General features: G+C 64.3%; 1 protein-coding gene across 1 annotated transcript in view; it reads left to right on the top strand.

The window, feature by feature from the left end:
• The first annotated feature begins 731 nt into the window (after nucleotides 1-731).
• AACS (acetoacetyl-CoA synthetase) overlaps nucleotides 732-23,683 on the top strand; it is a 108,382-nt gene continuing 85,430 nt past the window's right edge. Inside the window, exon 1 of the mRNA XM_075012846.1 lies at nucleotides 732-1,478. Coding sequence (XP_074868947.1) covers nucleotides 1,361-1,478 — 118 coding nt within the window. The 5' untranslated portion in view covers nucleotides 732-1,360. The remainder of the gene's footprint in view (nucleotides 1,479-23,683) is intronic.

The following is a 23,683-nucleotide window of genomic DNA, read 5'->3' as shown; positions in this document are numbered from 1 at the left end:
ACAGTCAGATACCAATGGCTAGTCAGTGCTAGCTGACTCAGGCTTGTGGAGACTGGGGTTAAGGGACTGTTTAATTTTGGTGCAGGCCTGAGCTCTAGGACCCTCTGATTTTGTAGGGTCCTAGAGCCTGGGCTACAGCTGTGGCCAGAACATCCACACTGTAATCAGTCCCAGATGTAAGTCTGAGTCAGCTGGTGCTGGCTAGCAGGGGCTCTATATTGCAGATACCCAGGGTGTCACAACTAACACAAAGGAGAACAGATTGTTTAGCCCAGGAGCTTTCAACCATTTTATTTGCAGATCTCTGAAAAATATTGAATAGCCATACTGACCCCTTTGGAAATCTTAGCCATAGACTGCAGGCCCCTATGGATCCAAAGACCCTGCATTTTTAGCATAAGCAGCTAACACATCTTTCAAGGGGTCATTCACTGTGATGTGCCCCAGGACACCTTTCAAGTCATGGTGTATGGGTGAAAGAGAGAAGGGTGTGGGGCAAAAAATGAGGCAAAGACAATATTTTGTCCTTCTCCTACAGTGCGCCTGCAAGCCAGCTTGGAGCCCATATGAAGAAGACACAGCTGTGTAGGTCACCACTGGCACTTAAGGTCTATCCATCAGCCTCCTCCTTTCCTGGTTCTGTGGCTGCTGCAACTTGGTGAGTCTTCTTCTGGAGATGAACCAATACACTTAAAAGCAAAACCAGCATCTAGCAGGCGTATTGGCAGAAGATGGAACCTGTCAGCAAGTCACGGAAGTGGTAATGAAGCCAACTGACAGGTCTATTGGCAGTTTACCCTGCAGGACCTCAGTTTCAAATTTGCTTTAAAAATATTAGCGTGTTGCTGACGATGATAAATTAGTCTTTAAAAATCAGCCCTCTTCCCTTGGGATGCTTTTGGGCACAGCAGCGCTGGTTTAATGAACAGCACTGGGTAGGGCCCCACAAGCACCAAGGAGGGCCCCGCGGGGGGGTGGTGCGTGACTACGGTGACTACCTCGCTGCTGAGGGCCGGTGGCAGCAATAGGCGCCTTTTCACCATTGATTTATCACCCATCGCTTCTCTCCGTTGAGCGCTCACGCGCTACCCTGGCCTGAGCACTCTCGCGGCTGCGCTGTGTGCGCGGAAAGGTGCAGCCCCTGCTCACGCCGCACGTCGCGAAGTGCGGCCCTGCCGCGCTGCTCTCGCCAGCCACTGGGGGCCGGGCCCGCGCACTCCTTCGCCTGCCCAGCCGGCGGAAGGTTACAGCGAGGGGTGCGCCGTTCCTATAGGCCGGGAGCGAGGCGGGGCTGTGCAGTACCGGCTGAGCTGTCGTCCGGGTCGGTTGACGGGAGCATCGCGCCGCCGCCGCCGCCGCCATGTCCCGGGAGCCGGAGATCCTGGAGTCGCGGGTGATGTGGGAGCCCGACTCCAAGCGCAACACCAACATGGACCGGTTCCGGGCCGCGCTGGCCGACGCCTGCGGGCTCCGCCTGGGTGAGCGGGGAGGGGCCGTCTGGGAGCAGCGCCCGGCGGGCGGGGGAGTCCTGCTGGGGCCCGCGTCAGTGCGGGGACGGGGGGCGCGGCTGGACGGGGGGTGGGGGGAGTACAGCCCCGTCGGCGGGGCTGGGGAGGGGTCTGGGCTAGGGGGGAGTACAGCCCCGTTGGTGAGGCGGGCAGTGTTGGCGGGCAGGGCTGTGCAGGGCTGGGCTGGGCTGGAGGGATACAGCCCCATTAGTGGGTGTATTGTGGGGGGATGAGTGGTTTGGAGGCTCAGTGGAGGGGTGGCTGAAGTGAGGGCGGACGAGGACTTGCAAAGCGCAGCGTAAGGGTAGTGGTGTCCAATAGAAATTTAAGGATTGATACAGGCCCTCTCTGCCCCCAAGCCAGGTGTGTGCTTGTACACACCCTGTGCAAGCTGCTGCCTTGAACTGTGGTGGGCCAGAGCCACAGGAGGAAGCTACCCCTGCTGTCACTGTGTGCTTGTTCCACCAAGTGGTGGGGTGAGTGGGTGGAGGGCACTCCACTTGTGTGGCTTTAAGGAGCCACATTTCAGCATACCATGGCATGCAGTTTGCCACACGTGGCAAACGGAAAGCATATTGGACACCCTGAGCTCAGGGAGTTGAGAGGAAGGTGGAGGATGTTTGGCATCTGCTGCGCTGACTTTGTCCGGGATGGGTCATGTTATCCTGCTTTAAAGGGCAACTTACTGTCTGTGCCTAGAAATAAAGGGCCTTAAGATCTAACCCCCACTAGTTTTTGATGAGTGGCTGCAGTGGCATTAGTGGAGCTACTGTCTTGCACTCCATGAATGAGGTGGGAGCCAGGCTGTGTGTCTTAGGGTTATTGCATAACTAAGACAAACCAGGGTCCCCTTCAAGAAATATCAAATATATTGTCTGCAAATAGTGTTTGGGGGTATAACTTCTAAAACATGTTGAAACCTTTGAAATGTCACATCTAGAGAGTTGCCCAGGCTGAGAACTGTCTTTGGCACCCAGCCAGTGCCTAAGAGATGAGGCTTCAGAAAGCCGCATCTAATGCTTTTAGTTCCCAAGAGAATAAGACGGAAAATGTATTGGTTTTGTGCCTGTCTGCCACTGGTATTAGTCTGAGTAGCATGAATATTAGTGGCTACTGTACCCCTATGACTTCCAGGGACATAAGTATCGGGTACAGGTTTTGTTTGGCAGAAACCTCTTTCAAGAGGCAAATTCTGCTGTCTTTGATCATGCACAAACCCAGTGGTTTAAATTGATCTGTTTTGGGAACCTCAGGCCTATGAATGAATTTATGTATGATTCATGGAGTGCATGTGGATCTCTTATATTTTTGAAGAAGGCGATAAAGGGAGTTTGTCCTATATGAATAAGAACGTTATCCCATTTCTATGGATTGACGGAGGAACAAATAGGGTAGTAATGAGGGAAGGTTAGGTGGAATGTGGGGCGGTGAATGGTGTGTGGGATCAGGGATGTCTAGGCAAGATTAGGGTAAAATACGTGAGCGAAGTTGCATCATCGTGTGCTTTGGGGATTTGAATTGGATATAGTGGAAAAGAAGAGACAATGTAGATTATTTTTAATGTAATAGCAAGACTTCCTTGGAACATTTGGCAAAGTTGTGTTGGCAGTGGCTGTATATCTTGGATCAGCTGGAGGAATGAAAGATGAGAATAGGGCCCATCAAAGAGGTATAGACTGCAGTGATTTTAAGATGTTTTGAGTGAGCTCTTTTCCATTCTGGCATTCCATTTTGCATAGAGATATTTAACAATAGTTGGCAGGATTTGGCAATGGTCTGGGTATGAGGAAAGAATAGAAGAGATAAGTCACAGGATCTTCACATGCCTCCATCAATCAATCTCTGCTATTTCTAAGTTGCTTGTTGTTCAGTTTAAGCCCTAAATCAGAAAGGCTGGGTCTACATGTGCCCCTTCCTTTCGAAAGGGGCATGTTAATGAGCAGGTTCAAAATATGCTAATGAGGCACTGCAATGAATATGCAGCACCTCATTAGCATAATGGAGGCCCTGGCGATTCGAAAGTGCGGCTTTTCGAATCACGTGGAGACAGGACCTTCCGAAAGGTCAACCCCCACCCGAGTTTTCGAATGCCCTTCTTCCTAATTGTGATTGGAAGAAGGGCTTTCAAAAACTGGGGATGGCGTCCTTTCGGAAGGTCCCGTCTCCACGGGCGGCACGCGATTCAAAAAGCTGCACTTTCGAATCGCTCTGGCTGCCGTTATGCTAATGAGGCACTGCATATTAATTGCAGCACCTCATTAGCATTTTTGAACCTGCTCATTAACATTCCCCTTTCGAAAGGAAGGGGCACATGTAGACCCAGCCAAAAAGTAATAGTTACTCCCCAGCCAAAGGAATCAAAATGAGAACTGAATGGTTGTAGCACTTCCAGCTCTGTCACCCATTGAGTATGTGGTGGTGGTTCTATGTAAGGATTCTGTAAAGAAGAGGCTGATAATAATACATGGAGACATACAGAATAAAAATTATAAGTGCTTTGTGAATGTGGGCAACTATTTTTCCATTTCAAGAAGGTGAAACAGGCATTCTGAGGCTGAGCGCCAAGTTTTCAAATGTGTTTAGTAAATGGGGATGCCCACCTTGAAACAACTGGCATCTGATTTTTCAGGGGTTCTGAGGATTCTACTCCTATCTGAACCATTGAGGGATGAAGAGTCTCGGTTGGTGACCTGAGTAGTCAGGAATAGAAATAGTCCATTAATAAACAGAACATATTGTCCTTCACTAAGGCCTGTTGATGCATGCTTCTTGGGTGGCTTGATGAAGGGAGGGGGCTACAAATCTGTTCTGAATAAACAGACATTTTTTCGGTACATTAGTTAATGGCTTGTAAGGCACTTAGGTGAGCTGAAACCATCTGTTACTATGATTCTCCTTCACTAGGAACACCACAGTGGGGATGTGCTGCTGTAGTGTTTCTGGTGCAGATGCCTGAAGCCAAGGGAAGAGAGCTCTCCCATTGACTTAACTAATCCAGCCTGTAACACGTCCCGAGACGCCCAGCCCCTTGGCCTAGGGTGGGCGGCAGCAAAAAGGGGTTAGAGCACCAGCCTGTACTCAGTTCGGGTGGTCAGCAGCTCACCGCTACACCACCATACAGGCCCCAGCCCTCAACCTAGGGCGGGGCCGCAGTTCACAAGAGTAGTATAGTTCTGGGCCCAGCCCTCAGTCCAGGGCAGGGCAGCAGTTCCTAGGTAATAGTACCGTTCTAGGCCCGGCCCTCAGTTCAGGGTAGGGCAGCAGTCCCCAAGTACTAGCACAGTTCTGGGCCCAGCCCTCAGTTTGGGGCGGGGCAGCCACACAAGGTGTAACCACAGGCCCAGCCCTCAGTTTGGGGCGGCGCAGCAACCCAAGGGTTTAAACACAAGCCCAGCACAGGCTGGCCCTGTCAAGGCGGGGGGTAGGGGGTCGCAGGCCCTCCCACTCCACTGCGACCCGGCCCGGGGCCCTGGGGGTCGCTCACACGCCACCCCGGCAGTGGGGATCCAGACCGCAACACACTGCCATTGGTTCGTGAGCGTCATTCCCCGGGCCACTTCCTACCTCACCCTCTGCTGGCGGAAGGTCCCAGTCCATCTGGTCGAGGGGTCCCCCTAGGTCGGTCTCCTCCGGGTCATCCACCTTTGGGGGCTCCGGCCAATCGTCCATAACAATGTCATTAGGGTAGTTAGGCGGCGGCAATACAGGAGACGCAAGGCGATCCTGGGTCTGAGTGCTGTAAGGATCCGCCGGGACTCTGGGGCAGCCCGCTCCCGGGGCCTCTTCCAAGGCGGGGGGTCTCCGCCGGCGGGAAGGTCCTGGTAGGTCTGGGAAGTCCGGGTAGTCTCCTTGGGGCATATGGGCCCGGGATTGCTTGGAGCCTCTGGGGGCCTGCTCTGCCGGGCGGCCGCAGGCCCTCTCCCTTTGGTGCCGAGGAGCTCGTGCAGGCACGTCCTCCCTGCCTGGAGGCCCAGGCCCGAATGGGTCCTGAGTCCGGCCTTTGGCTCTTCTAGCCCTTGGCCCCGCCCTCTGAGGGGCGGGCCTCTAGTCTCCTGGCTCTGGCTCTGGCCCCGCCCACCAGGGCCTCTGCATAGTCTCCCCTGCCTCCGGGTCTGCAGGAGGCCAGCTGCAGGTGCTCCTGCAGGGCTGCTGCTGCTGCTGCCGCCGCCGCCGTGGGACCCTCTCCCACGGCTGGAAGGCGAGCATCTGGGGGCTGGCGGGCCTTGGCTGGCTGAAGCCCCCACAGGGCTGCCTTCCCCACCCCCCCCCCTTTCTGGGGTCAGCCTCCCTCCTGCCTCGGGCAGGCAGGGTCTATCTTCTCCCCCCAACCCTCACCCAGTCCTTTTAGGAACTGCTGAGTGGGTGGAGGGTGGGGGCCTCTTGCCCCCTGCCCTACAGCAGGGCCCCCCCCCCCCCCTTCTTCCATCTTTTGGGGGAGAAACTGCTGGCCCCCATTTGGGCCCACCTTCCATCCAGCAGCTGCTGCATCCTCACCACCTGGAGAAGGTAGGGGGCTCTCTCAAAGCGGCGGTTGGGCTCCCTCCACACAGCCTCCTGTGGAGTGGCTTGGGGAGGGGTGAGCTTGGGCAGGGCCCCTCTCCACCGGGGCTCCGGGGGGGAGCTGCGTAGCCAGGGGTGGGGTGTTAGGGCGTGGCCCCTGCCCCACCCCTGCAGCCACCCCCCCCTCCTACTGCCCCCCCCACACCCAGCTGCCGCTGGGGCCCCCTCCACCTGGGCCCCTCCAATCAGCTGCCCCTGCCTTCTCCCCTGCCATCTCGAGGCTCTGCAGCAGCAGCTGCTACGGGCCCACCCCTCAGGCGCACGTGGGCACACCCCTCCCCCCATTAACCCCGCCATCCCCCTTAAGCGGGCTGTGCCTCCTCCCTGCCCCCCCACGTGCCCACGCCCCTTCCCCCCCCCTTTTTTCTGTTTACTTAAGCGCCTGAGGCCCCCCCACAACCAACACACACACAAACTTTGACTCCCTCCACACCCCAGTGCAGAAACAGGAGCCATCTTACCCTCTTGTGCTGGGAGTTGTGGTCTCTCTTTTGTGTCTCCCTTTCCCTGCCCTCACTCCCCTCGCCCTGCCCTTCCCCCATCTGACTGGGTCCTCAGCCCGGCCGGTGGGGGAGGGGCAGCCACGCCTCACTCCTCCCTTCCCTTCCACTCTCCTCCCCCTCCCCCGCTTTCTCTTAAAGGCCCCCACCCCCAATGAACTTTTTCCCCCTCAAACCCACCAATATGGCCCCCACGCCCACTGGAGGGTCATCTGGTGACCCCTCCCTCCCTCTCCCCTCCACTGTCACCCCTCCCATCCCCGAAATGGCGGCCCACTCGTCCAGGGCTGCCCAGAACATCACAACCACGTCGGCTGAGGGCGCGGGCGCAGGCTCCGGGGCTCCTACTGCCTCCGCCGCGGCGCCCCCTGGCGACCCAGCCCCAAACCCCCCCCCCCCAAAAGGGCAGGAGGGGCCAGGGGCAAAGAAAGGGCAAGAGCCCCGCCCGGAAGGCCAAACCTCCCGTGGCGGGGACTCTCCCCCAGGCTGCCCAAACATCCAGTGCAGCCTTCCCTTCTCCCCTTCCCCCTGTTCCCTCCACCGCTCCTGGGGGCCCCGACCTCTCGGCCCCCAGGTCGTATGCCCAGGCGGCGGCCGCCGCCTCGCACCCTACTCCTGCCGCCTCTGCCGGGACTACCATCCCCAACGGTCGCGGCCCCTTCCCCGCGCTCACCAGGAGGCACGGAGTCCGCTGCCTCCTGGTGGCTGCCTCGCCCCACGTGGAGACCTACGTGCGGGCGTTGGCACGGGTGGTGGGGCCCGCGGCCGTGGTGGCGGCCTCCCGGATGTTCGGGAAGATCGTGTTCTTCCTGGCTTCGGAGGCCGCCGCCCAGGAGGCGGTGGAGAGGGGCCTGGCGGTTGGGGGCGTGCACGTGCCCCTGGAGCCGCTGGAGGACCTGGGCGTGCGGGTGGTTTTTTCTTCTGTCCCACCCTTCCTTCCCAACTCTGCCCTTCTGCCTTTCCTCACTGCCCTGGGCCGGCCTTTGACGGTCCTGAGTCCCCTCCCCCTAGGCTGTAAAGACCCCGCCCTCCGGCACGTGCTCTCCTTCCGCCGGCAGGCCCGGGTCCAACTGCCGCCGGCGGCAGCACGGGGCGGGGTGGCCCAGGAGGGGACTATACTGGTGCCCCATCAAGGGGCCCAGTACCGGGTCTTTTACACCCTGGGGGAGGCCCGGTGCTTTATGTGCCGGGCGGCGGGGCACGTCCGGAGGGATTGCCCCCTGGCCCGGCACGAAGGGGAGCCCGGGACCTCCTCCGACCCGGGGGGCGTCAGCCACGAGATCGGCGGCGCCCCGACCGCGACAGGCCCCGGGACCGACCCTCCTCCTCTCGTCCCGGACGGATCCATCGCCGCTCGGGCGTCGGAGGATGCCCGGCCGCATGGTGCCGGGCAAGAAGAAGCAGGCGCTGGCGCCCGAGCGGGCACAAGAGCCGGGCCTGCGGAGGAGAGGGAGGAGGGGCCGGCGGCAGGACCAGAAGAGGGCCCGTCCCGGGGCGGGTCGTCCCCCCCCCTTGCCGCCCCGCCCCCTTCTTACCTCCCTTCCTCCTCGTCGGCCCTGTCCCCTGGCCCCTCCTCCTCTACTGCCCAGCCCGCCTCCTCGGAGGGCTGGGTGCTGGTGAGGGGGAAACGAAAGAAAAAAGTGCGCGCACCCGGCACCCCCACCCTGTCGGAGGACGGGGTGGAGGCGCCGCGCAAAGCGCTAAAAAGAGCCGCCAGCCCAGACCCACCTGCCGAACCCCCGGCTGCCGATCATCTGCCGGGGGCGACGGGGGCTGCCGCGGTGGCGGCTGAGAACGGCAACACCCCCTCCGCCCCGGAGCCAGAGCCTCAGGAAGCTGAGAGGGTTTTTTGCGCACCCGCGCCCTCCCCTGACACCCCTCCGGCCGCGACCCAGACTACTGCTGTGGAGCGTCCGGAGGAGGTGAGCCCCGGCCTCGCCCTCCTCTCGCAGGAGGTCGAGGCCCTAGGCCTCACCCCGGTGGCCCTGGACGTGGACAGCCTCCTACTGGAGGCCTGTGGGCCGTCCATCCACTCACCCCCACCCCCTCCATTCTCCCCCTCACTGTCTACCAGTGATCCTTCAACCACCAATGCCTCCCTCTGCCTTGGGACGTCGCAGGAGGCGACCCCCCCCTTAATCAGAGATGACCTCCCCACGGGAGTTGGCCAGCCCCTGGGCACCCTGGGGGAAGCAGAGTTCCCCATGCCCCCCACCTTTGGCCCCGAAACCGAGGACCCCAACACCCACCCCCTCGACCAGTTGGCACTTCCTGCCGAGTATGTCGGCACCTCGCTCCTATCCCCCTCCCCCGCCCCACCATCCGAGGAAGCCCCTCCTCCCGAGACACCTTCTCTCCATATCCCCGCTCCTGCTCCCATCTTAGCCCCACCACACGCCATTATCCCCGCACCTTCTCCCAGCCAACACCCCGCCCCAGAACCTGCAATCCTACCCCCTCCAGACCCTCCTCCCCCTCCACTTCCTCCTCCCCCTCCCCCACTGCCCCCCCTCCCTCCCCCTCATGAACCTTCCCCTCCCTTGATGAGTCCCATCCCCCCTGCCTCCCTCCCCACCCCCCCTCCTCCTACCCCTCCCCTCGACCCCTGCCCACTCATACCTGCCCCCGAAACCGTAATCCTTCGGGAGGCCCCCCCTACGTCGCCCTCTCCCAGCACTTCCGGGGCTGCTCTCCCTCCGCCGCCCTCATCCCCCCCAAAACCAGACCCCAGTCCCCACCCCAATCCTTTCTCTGGCCGTGGGGCCCAAGGGTACACGAGGCCGACGGGTACTGGAGACCCCGAGGCCTCGGCACCCCATGCGCTGGTGGGAGAGATGCGCCGGTTCTTGGAGGACATTCGTGGCTCCAAGAACAAGGTTGCTCTCGCCCTCCAGCGCTGGGGGGACTTCCACACCATCCTGAAATCCGTGAGGGCCCTTCTTAAGGAGGGCAAGGGGACCGGGAGGAGGGATGCCTCGGCTTACCAACGGGCCCGCAGCTTCCGTGACGCCCTCGTCGCCTTCGGGGTTGGTCACGGTTTGCTGCGTGGCCCCACCGGAGCCGTCGGTACTCCCTCCGGCGAGGATCCTCCCCAGCCCTCCAAATGGCGCCGATCATCTTTGCCACTTTGAATGCCAGGGGCTGCGGGTCGGGTCTCCGTAGGTGCCGAGTGCTCTCCTTCCTTCGGGAGGGGGGGTACTCGGTCACCTTCCTACAGGAGACCTACACTACCCCAGCCGCCGAAGCGAAGTGGCGGCTGGAGTGGGGAGACGGGGTCCACTTCAGTCACCTCTCGGCCCACCGGGCCGGGGTGGCGACCCTGTTCTCCCCAGACCTGCGGCCCGAGGTGCTGGGGAGCGTCGAGGTTGTGCCCGGCCGCCTGCTGTATCTCCGGGTGCGGGTGGAGGGGCTGCCTCTCCATCTCGTTAATGTCTATGCCCCGACACGCCACCCGGAGAGAACCCCCTTCTTCCGGCAGGCGGCGGCCTTCCTCGACACCATCGATCCTCGCGAGTGCCTGGTCCTCGGCGGGGATTTCAACTGCACCCTCGAGGAGCGGGACCGCACGGGGACCGAGCATGGCCAGGCCGCTGCGGGCGTCCTCAGGGAGCTTCTCATCCATCGCTCCCTGGTGGACGTCTGGCGCAGCCACCACTCGGACGACGACGCTGGTTTCACCTGCGTCCGAGTGGTGGGCCATACATCTGTACACTCCCGGTTGGACCGCATTTACATCTCACGGCACCATCTCTTCCGGGCCCACGCCTCCAGCGTGCGGCCGGCCCCCTTCTCGGACCACCACCTGGTGGCCGTGAAGGCTTCCCTCTCGCTGGGGAAGCGGGGGTCGGCCTACTGGCACTTCAATAACAGCCTGCTGGAGGACGTGGGCTTCGTGGCGTCCTTCCGGGAGTTCTGGCTGGCCTGGCGCGAGCAACGGCGTGCCTTTCCCTCGGCGCGGCGGTGGTGGGATCTGGGAAAGGTGCGCGCGCGGCTCTTCTGCCGCGACTATACTCGGGGGGCCAGCCGGCGGCGGGATGCGTTGATAGGGCAGCTGGAACGGGAGGTTCTTGAGCTGGAGAGGCGTCTAGCCGCCAGCCCCAACGATCCATCCCTCTGTGGCACGTACCAGGAGAAGAGGGACGAGCTCAGGGCCCTCGACGCCCTCCGGGCACAGGGGGCCTTGGTGAGGTCGCGAATCCAACTCCTCCGGGAGATGGACCGCGGCTCCCGCTTCTTCTACGCCTTGGAGAAAAAGAGGGGTGCCGAAAAATACATCCTCTGCCTTCTTGCGGAGGACGGCACCCCTCTTACGGATCCGGTGGAGATGCGCGAGAGGGCCCGCGCCTTCTACGCCACCCTTTTCTCCCCGGATCCGACCGACGCCGACGCCTGCAGGGTGCTCTGGGACCGACTGCCGTCGGTCAGCACGGGCGACCGGGACCGGCTAGAGCTTCCTCTCACTCTGGCCGAGCTCTCGGAAGCCCTCCGCCTCATGCCCACTAACAAATCCCCGGGCATGGACGGGCTGACCGTGGAGTTTTACCGCGTGTTTTGGGACGTCCTCGGCCCAGACCTGCTCAGCGTCTGGGCCGAGGCCTTGCAAAGCGGGGTCCTCCCCCTGTCATGCAGGCGTGCCGTCCTCGCCCTGCTGCCCAAGAAGGGGGACCCCCGCGACCTCAGGAACTGGCGTCCCATCTCGCTCCTCAGCACGGACTACAAGATCATCGCTAAAGCCATCTCCCGTCGCTTGGGGTCCGTGCTGCAGGACGTGGTCCACCCCGACCAGACCTACACCGTCCCGGGCCGTACCATCCTCCATAATCTGTCCTTGGTCCGGGATCTCTTAGAGCTTGGGTGTAGGGACGGCCTGTCGTTCGCCCTCCTGTCCTTGGATCAGGAGAAGGCGTTCGACAGGGTGGACCACGGGTATCTCCTGGGCACCCTGCAGGCCTTCGGCTTCGGACCCCGCTTCGTCGGGTTTCTCCGGGTGCTGTACGCTGCCTCGGAGTGCATGGTCAAGCTCAACTGGACCCTGACCGCTCCGGTCAGCTTCGGACGGGGAGTACGACAAGGCTGCCCGCTCTCAGGACAGCTGTACGCTCTGGCCATCGAGCCCTTCCTCTGTCTCCTTCGTCGACGGTTGATGGGGATGGTGCTTCCAGAGGCAGGGCTGCGGCTAGTCCTGTCGGCGTACGCCGACGACGTGCTCCTCGTGGTTCAGGACCCGGGAGACCTGGCGCGTCTGGAGGCTTGCCAAGCTATCTACTCGGCGGCCTCCTCCGCCCGGGTCAACTGGGTCAAGAGCTCTGGCCTGGTGGTCGGGACTGGATGGCAGACGAGCCGCCTCCCGCCCGCGCTTCAGGCCATCCGGTGGAGCGCGGGTCCGCTGCTCTATCTAGGCGTCTTTCTATCCGCCACGCATCCCTCTCCGCCGGAAAACTGGCAGGGTTTAGAGGGCAGGGTCGCTGAGCGGTTACGGAGGTGGACAGGGCTGCTCCAGTGCCTCTCCCTGCGGGGGAGAGCACTGGTGCTGAACCAACTCGTCCTGTCCATGCTCTGGTACCGCCTCAGCACCCTGGTCCCACCCCCGAAGTTCCTGGACCAGCTCCAGAAGTTAATCCTGGAGTTTTTCTGGCCAGGACTGCACTGGGTCTCTGCAGGGGTACTCCACCTCCCCCCGGAGGAGGGAGGACAGGGCCTGACTTGCATGCGCACTCAGGTCCATGTCCTCCGCCTCCGGGCCCTGCAGGGACTTCTCAACGCCAACACCAACAGTGCAGATAGTCCGGCATGGAGTACGCTGGCGCATGCTTTCCTCCGCCGTCACCGAGGGCTCCGATACGACCGGCAGCTCCTTTATTTATCTTGGAGAGACCGTCCGCGAGGCCTCTCGGAGCTGCCGGCCTTCTACCAGGACCTCCTCCGCACTTGGCGGCTGCTCGCAGCCTCCAGGTCTTTAGGGGCCACCACGGGGGAAGACCTCCTCGCGGAGCCCCTGCTACACAACCCCCACCTTCGTGTGCAGGCGGCGGAGTCTCCCGTGGTGCGCCGGAGGTTGGTCCTAGGTGGAATCACCAGGGTCGGAGACCTCCTGGACTACGACCGGGGAGACTGGATGGAGGCCCCGGCGCTCGCCCAGCGCATGGGGCTCTCCTGCCTACGCTCTCCCCGTCGCGTACTCGAGGAGGTGAAGGCCGCCCTGCCGCCCACTGCTCACGTCTACCTCGGCCGGGTCCTGCGAGAGGGTGCGCCCCGCCCCCCTCTCACTCCTAGCCCTCCGGACCTCTCCGTGGGCCCCCGGCTTCGCGATCCTGCCCGCCCCCCTCCCCTCCACCACCCCAGCCGGCTGCATACCTTGCAGCCGGTCCCCTTCCGAACCGCGCCTAGACCCCTTCTGTACGCGCTCGTGCTTCACACGCTCCACTTCCCCACCCTCGTGTCCCGCCCCGACCACAAGTGGCGGGACCTCTTGCCGCCATCGGAGGGTGGGGAGCCCCGGTGGGCCAGCCTCTATTCCACCCTGGTCCCGCGGCCCACCGGGGACATCAGCTGGAGAATCCTCCATGGAGCGGTGAGCACGGGCGTGTACCTGGCACGGTTCACCCCCATCCCAGACACCTGCACCTTCTGCGGCATGAGGGAGAACCTGGCGCACATCTACGTTGAGTGCGCCAGGCTGCAGCCCCTCTTCCGGCTCCTCCAGAACCTCCTCTTGAGGTTCTGGCTGCACTTCTCCCCGCACCTCCTTATCCTGTCACACCCTGTCCGCGGCCCCACAAAGTCGCGGGACCTCCTCGTCTGCCTCCTCCTGGCCACGGCCAAAATGGCCATCTACAAAACCAGGGAGAGGAGGCTGGCAGAGGGGGCGACCTGCGACTGTGGGGCCTACTTCCGTTCCTCCCTTCGCTCACGAATCCGAGCGGAGTTCCTCTGGGCGGCGTCCACCAACTCCCTGGACACCTTCGAGGAGCGGTGGGCGCTGTCCGGGGCCCTCTGCTCGGTATCCCCTTCCGGCTCCCTCGTTCTAAACCTTTGACCCTCACTCCCATCCCTGTTTTTTTCCTTTGTTGTCCCCCGTATTTATTTGGTGACTGGGTTTTTAGTGGGCCCCCCCTCACTGTGAGAGGGGCCTTTTAGCCGTGGGCAGGACATGCCTGCCCACACCTCTCCCCCAGGAACACCAATAGGTGCAGGAGGCCAGCTGCAGGTGCTCCTGCAGGGCTGCTGCTGCTGCTGCCGCCGCCGCCGTGGGACCCTCTCCCACGGCTGGAAGGCGAGCATCTGGGGGCTGGCGGGCCTTGGCTGGCTGAAGCCCCCACAGGGCTGCCTTCCCCACCCCCCCCCCTTTCTGGGGTCAGCCTCCCTCCTGCCTCGGGCAGGCAGGGTCTATCTTCTCCCCCCAACCCTCACCCAGTCCTTTTAGGAACTGCTGAGTGGGTGGAGGGTGGGGGCCTCTTGCCCCCTGCCCTACAGCAGGGCCCCCCCCCCCCCCTTCTTCCATCTTTTGGGGGAGAAACTGCTGGCCCCCATTTGGGCCCACCTTCCATCCAGCAGCTGCTGCATCCTCACCACCTGGAGAAGGTAGGGGGCTCTCTCAAAGCGGCGGTTGGGCTCCCTCCACACAGCCTCCTGTGGAGTGGCTTGGGGAGGGGTGAGCTTGGGCAGGGCCCCTCTCCACCGGGGCTCCGGGGGGGAGCTGCGTAGCCAGGGGTGGGGTGTTAGGGCGTGGCCCCTGCCCCACCCCTGCAGCCACCCCCCCCTCCTACTGCCCCCCCCACACCCAGCTGCCGCTGGGGCCCCCTCCACCTGGGCCCCTCCAATCAGCTGCCCCTGCCTTCTCCCCTGCCATCTCGAGGCTCTGCAGCAGCAGCTGCTACGGGCCCACCCCTCAGGCGCACGTGGGCACACCCCTCCCCCCATTAACCCCGCCATCCCCCTTAAGCGGGCTGTGCCTCCTCCCTGCCCCCCCACGTGCCCACGCCCCTTCCCCCCCCCTTTTTTCTGTTTACTTAAGCGCCTGAGGCCCCCCCACAACCAACACACACACAAACTTTGACTCCCTCCACACCCCAGTGCAGAAACAGGAGCCATCTTACCCTCTTGTGCTGGGAGTTGTGGTCTCTCTTTTGTGTCTCCCTTTCCCTGCCCTCACTCCCCTCGCCCTGCCCTTCCCCCATCTGACTGGGTCCTCAGCCCGGCCGGTGGGGGAGGGGCAGCCACGCCTCACTCCTCCCTTCCCTTCCACTCTCCTCCCCCTCCCCCGCTTTCTCTTAAAGGCCCCCACCCCCAATGAACTTTTTCCCCCTCAAACCCACCAATATGGCCCCCACGCCCACTGGAGGGTCATCTGGTGACCCCTCCCTCCCTCTCCCCTCCACTGTCACCCCTCCCATCCCCGAAATGGCGGCCCACTCGTCCAGGGCTGCCCAGAACATCACAACCACGTCGGCTGAGGGCGCGGGCGCAGGCTCCGGGGCTCCTACTGCCTCCGCCGCGGCGCCCCCTGGCGACCCAGCCCCAAACCCCCCCCCCCCAAAAGGGCAGGAGGGGCCAGGGGCAAAGAAAGGGCAAGAGCCCCGCCCGGAAGGCCAAACCTCCCGTGGCGGGGACTCTCCCCCAGGCTGCCCAAACATCCAGTGCAGCCTTCCCTTCTCCCCTTCCCCCTGTTCCCTCCACCGCTCCTGGGGGCCCCGACCTCTCGGCCCCCAGGTCGTATGCCCAGGCGGCGGCCGCCGCCTCGCACCCTACTCCTGCCGCCTCTGCCGGGACTACCATCCCCAACGGTCGCGGCCCCTTCCCCGCGCTCACCAGGAGGCACGGAGTCCGCTGCCTCCTGGTGGCTGCCTCGCCCCACGTGGAGACCTACGTGCGGGCGTTGGCACGGGTGGTGGGGCCCGCGGCCGTGGTGGCGGCCTCCCGGATGTTCGGGAAGATCGTGTTCTTCCTGGCTTCGGAGGCCGCCGCCCAGGAGGCGGTGGAGAGGGGCCTGGCGGTTGGGGGCGTGCACGTGCCCCTGGAGCCGCTGGAGGACCTGGGCGTGCGGGTGGTTTTTTCTTCTGTCCCACCCTTCCTTCCCAACTCTGCCCTTCTGCCTTTCCTCACTGCCCTGGGCCGGCCTTTGACGGTCCTGAGTCCCCTCCCCCTAGGCTGTAAAGACCCCGCCCTCCGGCACGTGCTCTCCTTCCGCCGGCAGGCCCGGGTCCAACTGCCGCCGGCGGCAGCACGGGGCGGGGTGGCCCAGGAGGGGACTATACTGGTGCCCCATCAAGGGGCCCAGTACCGGGTCTTTTACACCCTGGGGGAGGCCCGGTGCTTTATGTGCCGGGCGGCGGGGCACGTCCGGAGGGATTGCCCCCTGGCCCGGCACGAAGGGGAGCCCGGGACCTCCTCCGACCCGGGGGGCGTCAGCCACGAGATCGGCGGCGCCCCGACCGCGACAGGCCCCGGGACCGACCCTCCTCCTCTCGTCCCGGACGGATCCATCGCCGCTCGGGCGTCGGAGGATGCCCGGCCGCATGGTGCCGGGCAAGAAGAAGCAGGCGCTGGCGCCCGAGCGGGCACAAGAGCCGGGCCTGCGGAGGAGAGGGAGGAGGGGCCGGCGGCAGGACCAGAAGAGGGCCCGTCCCGGGGCGGGTCGTCCCCCCCCCTTGCCGCCCCGCCCCCTTCTTACCTCCCTTCCTCCTCGTCGGCCCTGTCCCCTGGCCCCTCCTCCTCTACTGCCCAGCCCGCCTCCTCGGAGGGCTGGGTGCTGGTGAGGGGGAAACGAAAGAAAAAAGTGCGCGCACCCGGCACCCCCACCCTGTCGGAGGACGGGGTGGAGGCGCCGCGCAAAGCGCTAAAAAGAGCCGCCAGCCCAGACCCACCTGCCGAACCCCCGGCTGCCGATCATCTGCCGGGGGCGACGGGGGCTGCCGCGGTGGCGGCTGAGAACGGCAACACCCCCTCCGCCCCGGAGCCAGAGCCTCAGGAAGCTGAGAGGGTTTTTTGCGCACCCGCGCCCTCCCCTGACACCCCTCCGGCCGCGACCCAGACTACTGCTGTGGAGCGTCCGGAGGAGGTGAGCCCCGGCCTCGCCCTCCTCTCGCAGGAGGTCGAGGCCCTAGGCCTCACCCCGGTGGCCCTGGACGTGGACAGCCTCCTACTGGAGGCCTGTGGGCCGTCCATCCACTCACCCCCACCCCCTCCATTCTCCCCCTCACTGTCTACCAGTGATCCTTCAACCACCAATGCCTCCCTCTGCCTTGGGACGTCGCAGGAGGCGACCCCCCCCTTAATCAGAGATGACCTCCCCACGGGAGTTGGCCAGCCCCTGGGCACCCTGGGGGAAGCAGAGTTCCCCATGCCCCCCACCTTTGGCCCCGAAACCGAGGACCCCAACACCCACCCCCTCGACCAGTTGGCACTTCCTGCCGAGTATGTCGGCACCTCGCTCCTATCCCCCTCCCCCGCCCCACCATCCGAGGAAGCCCCTCCTCCCGAGACACCTTCTCTCCATATCCCCGCTCCTGCTCCCATCTTAGCCCCACCACACGCCATTATCCCCGCACCTTCTCCCAGCCAACACCCCGCCCCAGAACCTGCAATCCTACCCCCTCCAGACCCTCCTCCCCCTCCACTTCCTCCTCCCCCTCCCCCACTGCCCCCCCTCCCTCCCCCTCATGAACCTTCCCCTCCCTTGATGAGTCCCATCCCCCCTGCCTCCCTCCCCACCCCCCCTCCTCCTACCCCTCCCCTCGACCCCTGCCCACTCATACCTGCCCCCGAAACCGTAATCCTTCGGGAGGCCCCCCCTACGTCGCCCTCTCCCAGCACTTCCGGGGCTGCTCTCCCTCCGCCGCCCTCATCCCCCCCAAAACCAGACCCCAGTCCCCACCCCAATCCTTTCTCTGGCCGTGGGGCCCAAGGGTACACGAGGCCGACGGGTACTGGAGACCCCGAGGCCTCGGCACCCCATGCGCTGGTGGGAGAGATGCGCCGGTTCTTGGAGGACATTCGTGGCTCCAAGAACAAGGTTGCTCTCGCCCTCCAGCGCTGGGGGGACTTCCACACCATCCTGAAATCCGTGAGGGCCCTTCTTAAGGAGGGCAAGGGGACCGGGAGGAGGGATGCCTCGGCTTACCAACGGGCCCGCAGCTTCCGTGACGCCCTCGTCGCCTTCGGGGTTGGTCACGGTTTGCTGCGTGGCCCCACCGGAGCCGTCGGTACTCCCTCCGGCGAGGATCCTCCCCAGCCCTCCAAATGGCGCCGATCATCTTTGCCACTTTGAATGCCAGGGGCTGCGGGTCGGGTCTCCGTAGGTGCCGAGTGCTCTCCTTCCTTCGGGAGGGGGGGTACTCGGTCACCTTCCTACAGGAGACCTACACTACCCCAGCCGCCGAAGCGAAGTGGCGGCTGGAGTGGGGAGACGGGGTCCACTTCAGTCACCTCTCGGCCCACCGGGCCGGGGTGGCGACCCTGTTCTCCCCAGACCTGCGGCCCGAGGTGCTGGGGAGCGTCGAGGTTGTGCCCGGCCGCCTGCTGTATCTCCGGGTGCGGGTGGAGGGGCTGCCTCTCCATCTCGTTAATGTCTATGCCCCGACACGCCACCCGGAGAGAACCCCCTTCTTCCGGCAGGCGGCGGCCTTCCTCGACACCATCGATCCTCGCGAGTGCCTGGTCCTCGGCGGGGATTTCAACTGCACCCTCGAGGAGCGGGACCGCACGGGGACCGAGCATGGCCAGGCCGCTGCGGGCGTCCTCAGGGAGCTTCTCATCCATCGCTCCCTGGTGGACGTCTGGCGCAGCCACCACTCGGACGACGACGCTGGTTTCACCTGCGTCCGAGTGGTGGGCCATACATCTGTACACTCCCGGTTGGACCGCATTTACATCTCACGGCACCATCTCTTCCGGGCCCACGCCTCCAGCGTGCGGCCGGCCCCCTTCTCGGACCACCACCTGGTGGCCGTGAAGGCTTCCCTCTCGCTGGGGAAGCGGGGGTCGGCCTACTGGCACTTCAATAACAGCCTGCTGGAGGACGTGGGCTTCGTGGCGTCCTTCCGGGAGTTCTGGCTGGCCTGGCGCGAGCAACGGCGTGCCTTTCCCTCGGCGCGGCGGTGGTGGGATCTGGGAAAGGTGCGCGCGCGGCTCTTCTGCCGCGACTATACTCGGGGGGCCAGCCGGCGGCGGGATGCGTTGATAGGGCAGCTGGAACGGGAGGTTCTTGAGCTGGAGAGGCGTCTAGCCGCCAGCCCCAACGATCCATCCCTCTGCGGCACGTACCAGGAGAAGAGGGACGAGCTCAGGGCCCTCGACGCCCTCCGGGCACAGGGGGCCTTGGTGAGGTCGCGAATCCAACTCCTCCGGGAGATGGACCGCGGCTCCCGCTTCTTCTACGCCTTGGAGAAAAAGAGGGGTGCCGAAAAATACATCCTCTGCCTTCTTGCGGAGGACGGCACCCCTCTTACGGATCCGGTGGAGATGCGCGAGAGGGCCCGCGCCTTCTACGCCACCCTTTTCTCCCCGGATCCGACCGACGCCGACGCCTGCAGGGTGCTCTGGGACCAACTGCCGTCGGTCAGCACGGGCGACCGGGACCGGCTAGAGCTTCCTCTCACTCTGGCCGAGCTCTCGGAAGCCCTCCGCCTCATGCCCACCAACAAATCCCCGGGCATGGACGGGCTGACCGTGGAGTTTTACCGCGTGTTTTGGGACGTCCTCGGCCCAGACCTGCTCAGCGTCTGGGCCGAGGCCTTGCAAAGCGGGGTCCTCCCCCTGTCATGCAGGCGTGCCGTCCTCGCCCTGCTGCCCAAGAAGGGGGACCCCCGCGACCTCAGGAACTGGCGTCCCATCTCGCTCCTCAGCACGGACTACAAGATCATCGCTAAAGCCATCTCCCGTCGCTTGGGGTCCGTGCTGCAGGACGTGGTCCACCCCGACCAGACCTACACCGTCCCGGGCCGTACCATCCTCCATAATCTGTCCTTGGTCCGGGATCTCTTAGAGCTTGGGTGTAGGGACGGCCTGTCGTTCGCCCTCCTGTCCTTGGATCAGGAGAAGGCGTTCGACAGGGTGGACCACGGGTATCTCCTGGGCACCCTGCAGGCCTTCGGCTTCGGACCCCGCTTCGTCGGGTTTCTCCGGGTGCTGTACGCTGCCTCGGAGTGCATGGTCAAGCTCAACTGGACCCTGACCGCTCCGGTCAGCTTCGGACGGGGAGTACGACAAGGCTGCCCGCTCTCAGGACAGCTGTACGCTCTGGCCATCGAGCCCTTCCTCTGTCTCCTTCGTCGACGGTTGATGGGGATGGTGCTTCCAGAGGCAGGGCTGCGGCTAGTCCTGTCGGCGTACGCCGACGACGTGCTCCTCGTGGTTCAGGACCCGGGAGACCTGGCGCGTCTGGAGGCTTGCCAAGCTATCTATTCGGCGGCCTCCTCCGCCCGGGTCAACTGGGTCAAGAGCTCTGGCCTGGTGGTCGGGACTGGATGGCAGACGAGCCGCCTCCCGCCCGCGCTTCAGGCCATCCGGTGGAGCGCGGGTCCGCTGCTCTATCTAGGCGTCTTTCTATCCGCCACGCATCCCTCTCCGCCGGAAAACTGGCAGGGTTTAGAGGGCAGGGTCGCTGAGCGGTTACGGAGGTGGACAGGGCTGCTCCAGTGCCTCTCCCTGCGGGGGAGAGCACTGGTGCTGAACCAACTCGTCCTGTCCATGCTCTGGTACCGCCTCAGCACCCTGGTCCCACCCCCGAAGTTCCTGGACCAGCTCCAGAAGTTAATCCTGGAGTTTTTCTGGCCAGGACTGCACTGGGTCTCTGCAGGGGTACTCCACCTCCCCCCGGAGGAGGGAGGACAGGGCCTGACTTGCATGCGCACTCAGGTCCATGTCCTCCGCCTCCGGGCCCTGCAGGGACTTCTCAACGCCAACACCAACAGTGCAGATAGTCCGGCATGGAGTACGCTGGCGCATGCTTTCCTCCGCCGTCACCGAGGGCTCCGATACGACCGGCAGCTCCTTTATTTATCTTGGAGAGACCGTCCGCGAGGCCTCTCGGAGCTGCCGGCCTTCTACCAGGACCTCCTCCGCACTTGGCGGCTGCTCGCAGCCTCCAGGTCTTTAGGGGCCACCACGGGGGAAGACCTCCTCGCGGAGCCCCTGCTACACAACCCCCACCTTCGTGTGCAGGCGGCGGAGTCTCCCGTGGTGCGCCGGAGGTTGGTCCTAGGTGGAATCACCAGGGTCGGAGACCTCCTGGACTACGACCAGAGAGACTGGATGGAGGCCCCGGCGCTCGCCCAGCGCATGGGGCTCTCCTGCCTACGCTCTCCCCGTCGCGTACTCGAGGAGGTGAAGGCCGCCCTGCCGCCCACTGCTCACGTCTACCTCGGCCGGGTCCTGCGAGAGGGTGCGCCCCGCCCCCCTCTCACTCCTAGCCCTCCGGACCTCTCCGTGGGCCCCCGGCTTCGCGATCCTGCCCGCCCCCCTCCCCTCCACCACCCCAGCCGGCTGCATACCTTGCAGCCGGTCCCCTTCCGAACCGCGCCTAGATACCTTCTGTACGCGCTCGTGCTTCACACGCTCCACTTCCCCACCCTCGTGTCCCGCCCCGACCACAAGTGGCGGGACCTCTTGCCGCCATCGGAGGGTGGGGAGCCCCGGTGGGCCAGCCTCTATTCCACCCTGGTCCCGCGGCCCACCGGGGACATCAGCTGGAGAATCCTCCATGGAGCGGTGAGCACGGGCGTGTACCTGGCACGGTTCACCCCCATCCCAGACACCTGCACCTTCTGCGGCATGAGGGAGAACCTGGCGCACATCTACGTTGAGTGCGCCAGGCTGCAGCCCCTCTTCCGGCTCCTCCAGAACCTCCTCTTGAGGTTCTGGCTGCACTTCTCCCCGCACCTCCTTATCCTGTCACACCCTGTCCGCGGCCCCACAAAGTCGCGGGACCTCCTCGTCTGCCTCCTCCTGGCCACGGCCAAAATGGCCATCTATAAAACCAGGGAGAGGAGGCTGGCAGAGGGGGCGACCTGCGACTGTGGGGCCTACTTCCGTTCCTCCCTTCGCTCACGAATCCGAGCGGAGTTCCTCTGGGCGGCGTCCACCAACTCCCTGGACACCTTCGAGGAGCGGTGGGCGCTGTCCGGGGCCCTCTGCTCGGTATCCCCTTCCGGCTCCCTCGTTCTAAACCTTTGACCCTCACTCCCATCCCTGTTTTTTTCCTTTGTTGTCCCCCGTATTTATTTGGTGACTGGGTTTTTAGTGGGCCCCCCCTCACTGTGAGAGGGGCCTTTTAGCCGTGGGCAGGACATGCCTGCCCACACCTCTCCCCCAGGAACACCAATAGGTGCAGGAGGCCAGCTGCAGGTGCTCCTGCAGGGCTGCTGCTGCTGCTGCCGCCGCCGCCGTGGGACCCTCTCCCACGGCTGGAAGGCGAGCATCTGGGGGCTGGCGGGCCTTGGCTGGCTGAAGCCCCCACAGGGCTGCCTTCCCCACCCCCCCCCCTTTCTGGGGTCAGCCTCCCTCCTGCCTCGGGCAGGCAGGGTCTATCTTCTCCCCCCAACCCTCACCCAGTCCTTTTAGGAACTGCTGAGTGGGTGGAGGGTGGGGGCCTCTTGCCCCCTGCCCTACAGCAGGGCCCCCCCCCCCCCCTTCTTCCATCTTTTGGGGGAGAAACTGCTGGCCCCCATTTGGGCCCACCTTCCATCCAGCAGCTGCTGCATCCTCACCACCTGGAGAAGGTAGGGGGCTCTCTCAAAGCGGCGGTTGGGCTCCCTCCACACAGCCTCCTGTGGAGTGGCTTGGGGAGGGGTGAGCTTGGGCAGGGCCCCTCTCCACCGGGGCTCCGGGGGGGAGCTGCGTAGCCAGGGGTGGGGTGTTAGGGCGTGGCCCCTGCCCCACCCCTGCAGCCACCCCCCCCTCCTACTGCCCCCCCCACACCCAGCTGCCGCTGGGGCCCCCTCCACCTGGGCCCCTCCAATCAGCTGCCCCTGCCTTCTCCCCTGCCATCTCGAGGCTCTGCAGCAGCAGCTGCTACGGGCCCACCCCTCAGGCGCACGTGGGCACACCCCTCCCCCCATTAACCCCGCCATCCCCCTTAAGCGGGCTGTGCCTCCTCCCTGCCCCCCCACGTGCCCACGCCCCTTCCCCCCCCCTTTTTTCTGTTTACTTAAGCGCCTGAGGCCCCCCCACAACCAACACACACACAAACTTTGACTCCCTCCACACCCCAGTGCAGAAACAGGAGCCATCTTACCCTCTTGTGCTGGGAGTTGTGGTCTCTCTTTTGTGTCTCCCTTTCCCTGCCCTCACTCCCCTCGCCCTGCCCTTCCCCCATCTGACTGGGTCCTCAGCCCGGCCGGTGGGGGAGGGGCAGCCACGCCTCACTCCTCCCTTCCCTTCCACTCTCCTCCCCCTCCCCCGCTTTCTCTTAAAGGCCCCCACCCCCAATGAACTTTTTCCCCCTCAAACCCACCAATATGGCCCCCACGCCCACTGGAGGGTCATCTGGTGACCCCTCCCTCCCTCTCCCCTCCACTGTCACCCCTCCCATCCCCGAAATGGCGGCCCACTCGTCCAGGGCTGCCCAGAACATCACAACCACGTCGGCTGAGGGCGCGGGCGCAGGCTCCGGGGCTCCTACTGCCTCCGCCGCGGCGCCCCCTGGCGACCCAGCCCCAAACCCCCCCCCCCCAAAAGGGCAGGAGGGGCCAGGGGCAAAGAAAGGGCAAGAGCCCCGCCCGGAAGGCCAAACCTCCCGTGGCGGGGACTCTCCCCCAGGCTGCCCAAACATCCAGTGCAGCCTTCCCTTCTCCCCTTCCCCCTGTTCCCTCCACCGCTCCTGGGGGCCCCGACCTCTCGGCCCCCAGGTCGTATGCCCAGGCGGCGGCCGCCGCCTCGCACCCTACTCCTGCCGCCTCTGCCGGGACTACCATCCCCAACGGTCGCGGCCCCTTCCCCGCGCTCACCAGGAGGCACGGAGTCCGCTGCCTCCTGGTGGCTGCCTCGCCCCACGTGGAGACCTACGTGCGGGCGTTGGCACGGGTGGTGGGGCCCGCGGCCGTGGTGGCGGCCTCCCGGATGTTCGGGAAGATCGTGTTCTTCCTGGCTTCGGAGGCCGCCGCCCAGGAGGCGGTGGAG

Source organism: Carettochelys insculpta, chromosome 18 (assembly GCF_033958435.1).
Source record: "Carettochelys insculpta isolate YL-2023 chromosome 18, ASM3395843v1, whole genome shotgun sequence".
In the NCBI taxonomy this organism is placed as follows: Eukaryota; Metazoa; Chordata; order Testudines; family Carettochelyidae; genus Carettochelys; species Carettochelys insculpta.
Note: the sequence above shows the minus strand (reverse complement) of the source record. Positions and strands in the feature narration are given on the sequence as shown.